The sequence below is a fragment of the Opisthocomus hoazin genome, chromosome 4 (assembly GCF_030867145.1).
Source record: "Opisthocomus hoazin isolate bOpiHoa1 chromosome 4, bOpiHoa1.hap1, whole genome shotgun sequence".
Classification (NCBI taxonomy): Eukaryota; Metazoa; Chordata; class Aves; order Opisthocomiformes; family Opisthocomidae; genus Opisthocomus; species Opisthocomus hoazin.
This window is the reverse complement of record NC_134417.1, coordinates 61,586,146-61,590,811: the sequence shown is the minus strand read 5'-3', so window position 1 is coordinate 61,590,811 and position 4,666 is coordinate 61,586,146. Positions and strand designations below refer to the sequence as shown.

The following is a 4,666-nucleotide window of genomic DNA, read 5'->3' as shown; positions in this document are numbered from 1 at the left end:
AAAACTTCCCAAATATACACTTCTTCTGCAATGTACAACTTTAGAATTGCTAAATAAGAACCTGGCTTGGACCATTCATAAGCACCATCTGTTAAGGGGCTGTATAAGTTTCGTACAAGAATCCACAGATAGATTGTTTTCATGTTAAATATCGTGGGTAGATTTTTTTTAACGTAATAATGTTTTCCCGCTTTTTAAGATTAAATGTGACTGATTAAAATGTGTGCATTTTCATACACAGAGCCAGACAATACAGTTTTTTAGCAGTGTTTATTTTTGTACAAAAAAAAAAGAAACCAATTATTTTGAAAGGAAATCATCATATCTGTCTTGTGATTGCATACTTTTTAACAAAAATAATACAGTGGAGAATGAAAAAAACAATTTTTATGTTGCTACTTCAAAATGACACCTAAGTCTATGAATGTTCAAAATTAAAATATATATACCAAGAATGCTAAAATGTCTATTTTACATTATCTACAAAATGTATGTTCTAATCCAGCCACAAATCGTAGGAAAATACTTTGATACATGAGAAAAGCTATAAACATAAGAACATTTTGGAGGGAAATAACACACATAAAAGCTCATTAAATAATTGCAACAACAAATAAATAGTTTGTTCAGCTTTACTTTTTGATTGCTGCCATGCATATTTCAATTTTTGGTATACTGAGATAAGAGAAAGGTCAGCATGCAAGGCATTTTTTTTAGAATGAATCTGAAAGCAGATATTAGGTGGTGTATTTTTAAGCTGTTGTCAGAAGTTCCTAAAACGTGATATAGAACACAATAGACATGATAACTCTTCTCATGAAAACACACAACAAAGCATCTTTTTACAAAACAGACTTCAGTGAATGTTGATGGCAAATTTTCTTTGCCTCCTTGGCTGGGTTTGGAAGGCTTGTGTTATTCCCCATCTTGAGCATTTGGAAAATCACCCAAAAGGTCCGTATGCTGAGCATGCCCCTTTTGATTTTGGCCAAAGCAATAAGCATGTAGTGTCAGGTGAGAACACAGCAATGGCAGACTTGTCTTTAGCAGTCAGAACGGTAAAGAAGTGATTACAGGCGAGTTCAAATTTGGCAGGAGAAGAGGGAGACGAGAGAGGAGAGGATGTCTGACTTCTAACTTGTACTATGTTTGCTGGATTTACTGGCTCTTTTCCTCTCTTTGTGGTGCTGGATAGGTTTTGCTTGAGAGGTTCCCTCAAAGTTGTGGCTGGACTCATTGTGCTGCCTCGTGTATCGCTTGCACTTGCAGGCCGTGACCACAGTTATTTTGTAGGTTCTTATACTTCCATCCTGGCACTGAAGCTGGATCCTCTGGGTGCGAGTTTTGTCATTAACACACCTCCACTCTTGCGAGCTCCGCCTGCTCCAGTACTTGGTTCCATAACCTCCTCCAATCCAGTTGGGGAGCAGTGGCAAAGGGAGGCATTCACCAGCACACACCAACTCCTTCAGTGGATTGATGCTGGTGCACTGGCCATCTGAAATGTACTTGGTGGATCTCAGTTCCCGACAGCCAACTTGAACACGATCTGCAGAATGCACAGAATAATAAACACTGAGATTTGGAATGGAGAGGTTTCCTTAACCAGTCATTTGCACATTAACAAGCTATGTTTTGCAGAAGTCAAAGCAGGCTGTAATCTTTACAGGACATCTCTTTACTGTTGTGTCCCCCAACACAAGGGCCTCAAGTGCTGATGGTATCTCTGGGTATTACCACAGTGTAAAGAAATCCTAATGATATGCACTCAGCAATTGTGGTAGAAGAGGCAATTTTATTCTCTATCCTTCTCAGGGACATACCTTTTAGAAGAGAAAAAATGCCCCAAGGGAAGAAATGTTTCCTGCTTGTTCTCAGTCTAGGGAATCTGCTCTGTGATGTTTACAGCGATTACGTTGGATCATTAGCAAGGGGAAAAGAGTGCTTTGGAAACTGCTTATATGCTTTTGAATGAATTTCAAACAGCGTGTCTCTTCTCATTCCACGGTTACAGTGGACTGAATCTCCCATGAGCACTGCTGCTCTGAACACAGACACTGCAGAAGGGATAAGAGCCGAAGTTACCAAGGAATGGCGTTCTGCATGCAAAGTTTGCATGATTAGCAGACACCATTTCAGAGCGGTCGTTTTGCCCTCAGGGTAACACCATCTTTGTATCTGTAGTAGTCTTTATATTCTATGGGACATAGAGGATCCTGCAAATTCTCTCAGGCAACTGACAGAATCAACATGCAGAGCTTCTCATACAGGCATGTTTGTACCCGCCTGTATGTGCAGCTCGGCACCCTGCAATAAACACAACTGTTTATTTCAGTAATTACACTTTGAAATAAACGCCCACAGTGCGCTTAATTTTAATAAGCAACCTTTACTGGCTACGCTCTCCCTCTTTCTGAAGGACAATTACGGCGCAGATTCTACACACAATGCAATTAACTAACGCCTTTAAAATAGAAGTAATTACTAGAAACATTTTAGAGTGAATCATAAAAGGCTTTGAAGGTACATCTACATATCGCAGCTACAGGCTCCTTCTGTTTCTGCCTGGATTTTTGGAAGCAAGTTCATAACAGAGAGAGGCACTGAGTTACGATCCCTTCCCCCTGTCCCCTGTGTCTCGGGGCGGGCAGTCGGAGGGACTGATCGAGGGACTGATCCGAGGGACTGCTTACAGTCTCCTGCCTGCCTTGCAGAAAAGATTGAGGCTTGCCTTCCTGCAGCTGCACTCAGGAATGTACCTGGAAGCAGCTGGTCACAGGTTGGAGTTTGTCTTTCCTCCTGTTTGCGTGTCTTTCCTGGCTCGGCTTTTCTCCAGTGACAGCTCGTTGACGCCGAATGCCTACTGGGCTGCTCCAGTAATCTCGTAATGATGGGATGTTTCCTGTGCACTTACACCCTTAGCATTCACAGAGGCTGACACACCTGGCTTAGCCGAAAGGTATCGCTGTCACTTTTTGCCTTGGCTTTCCAGGGATGACGCTATTTCTATCAAATCGTTGTGGGTGGGTTGGTGTGTGCATGTGTGTGTGTGTGTGTGTGTGTCTCCCTGGATTTCTTCCATTTGACGGAGGTGGGCAGGGGAGGGAGCAGACAGAGTCAGCAGAAGGTTTCCAGATCCCCGTGCATCTGACATGGGTACATAAAGCCCAGCAGGAAGAGACTAGATGTAGGAAGGCAAGTCAGAGCAGAGATCGCAGGTAAATTATGAGCTGATTTGTTTACTTTTGCTGGAGGTGTTAAGCAGGTAAGCGCTACAGCAGGAAGCAGAACTAAACAGCGGCAACAAAATTCAGAGGTTTTTATTGCATTTGAAAAGTGGCCCAGACACCTCCCCCGCCCGCAGCGGGAGGGTGAGCCCAGGCAGCGAGCGCTTTGCCGGTGCCTCTCGCTCCGCTGCCTTTACCTCGCCTCCCCGCCGGGTCAGCCGTGAGCCGCGGCCTCCCTGGGTGCGCCTCCCCCGGGAAGTAGCCCGCCCGAGCGGGCCGGTCCTGCGGGACTCGCCCGGGGCAGGGAGGCCAGGGGGGTCCCTGCCCGGCGCCGGCAGCATCTCCCCTCGCCCCGGCTCCCCCCGGGCGCCGGTTCCTTGCGGCGCCGCGGCCGGCGGCGGGGGGGGAACGGACAAAACGTGCTGCAGCGGGGCGCCGGGGCCGGGCCGGGAGGGGCCGGGGCTCCCCGCCGGGGCCGGGCCGGGCCGGGCCGGCCGAGCGAGGGCTGCGGGCCGCGGGGGAGGTGCCGCCGGCGGGATACTCACTGGTACGGTCGGATCCGGCGGTGGGGTAGTGCCTGCCTCCGTTCCTGGCTTGATTCAACGTGCTGTTGCTGCTCGGGCTCGCTGCAGCGGGTTTAACAACGTGCGAGTAAAGTATCTCTGTGGCATCGTTCTTGAAAGCCAAGTAGCTTTTCGTGAAGATGCAAGCTAGGAGAAAGCCATAGAAGTGAATGGCAGGGAGAAGCATGGCTGGGTTCAGTCTCTGTCTGACAGAGCTGGATGAAATCTTTTTCTTCTGCTTCTTCTGGGTAACTCTGAAATTGCTCTTGAAGGTTTCCTTTATATATTCAGAGAGGCTTGGCATTCATTCAGGTGTAAAGTTGTGGATAGCTTCAGAATGAAAACCCACAAAAGGGGTGGGACCCCTACATGAGCCTGCGAAGACCTTTTACCAATAGGAGAGAAGACTGCAGTAAAGGAGGAGTTTAGATACACTAATTGCAGGATTCCTGTTTGGGGCTTTGGAGGGTATCGGAGAACTCTTGGGCACCGCACAGCAGCCTTCGGGCTGAGACCTGGAGGCTGCCGGCTCTGCCCCGCCGCTCCGTGTGGCCCTGCGTGCCTGGCGTTTTCCCGTGATGGGGCTAACACAGTGCCCGGATGAGTCCCTCTTGCTCCTGTTAGCAAAATTATGTCCCCTCTTCTCGGATGGGAGAACTTGCCAGCTCTGTAAGGATGCAAAAGTTTATAGAACTTACAGAAGGCTGCTAGTGACACAAATACTGTCTGCTCTATACCAAGATCGCTTAGAAAAAATACATTGTGAATAATTTAAAGCTGCCTCTAGATGCTTTAAATTATGCAGCTTTGATCAACACAGAGCACCGCTAGAGAAACTACTTGTTTTAGGGGAATATTCTCTCCCTGGTGTGCAGA

At 47.2% G+C, this 4,666-nt stretch overlaps 1 protein-coding gene across 1 annotated transcript; it reads right to left on the bottom strand.

The window, feature by feature from the left end:
- Positions 1-508: 508 nt before the first annotated feature.
- SOSTDC1 (sclerostin domain containing 1) lies at positions 509-4,121 on the bottom strand. Its single transcript, XM_009931349.2, has 2 exons — positions 3,773-4,121; positions 509-1,549 (listed from the first exon to the last, which is right to left on the bottom strand). The coding sequence occupies exons 1-2, from the start codon at positions 4,092-4,094 to the stop codon at positions 1,134-1,136; spliced, it is 738 nt and encodes a 245-aa protein (XP_009929651.1). The 5' UTR covers positions 4,095-4,121; the 3' UTR covers positions 509-1,133.
- Between the last annotated feature and the right edge of the window lie 545 nt (positions 4,122-4,666).

Excerpts from the sequence above, each read along its gene's own strand:
- SOSTDC1 (XM_009931349.2), bottom strand. The coding sequence starts at position 4,094 with ATGCCAAGCCTCTCTGAATATATAAAGGAAACCTTCAAGAGCAATTTC. Across the intron at positions 1,550-3,772 it reads CGCCGGATCCGACCGTACCA|ATCGTGTTCAAGTTGGCTGT; the intron begins GTGAGTATCCCG and ends TGCATTCTGCAG.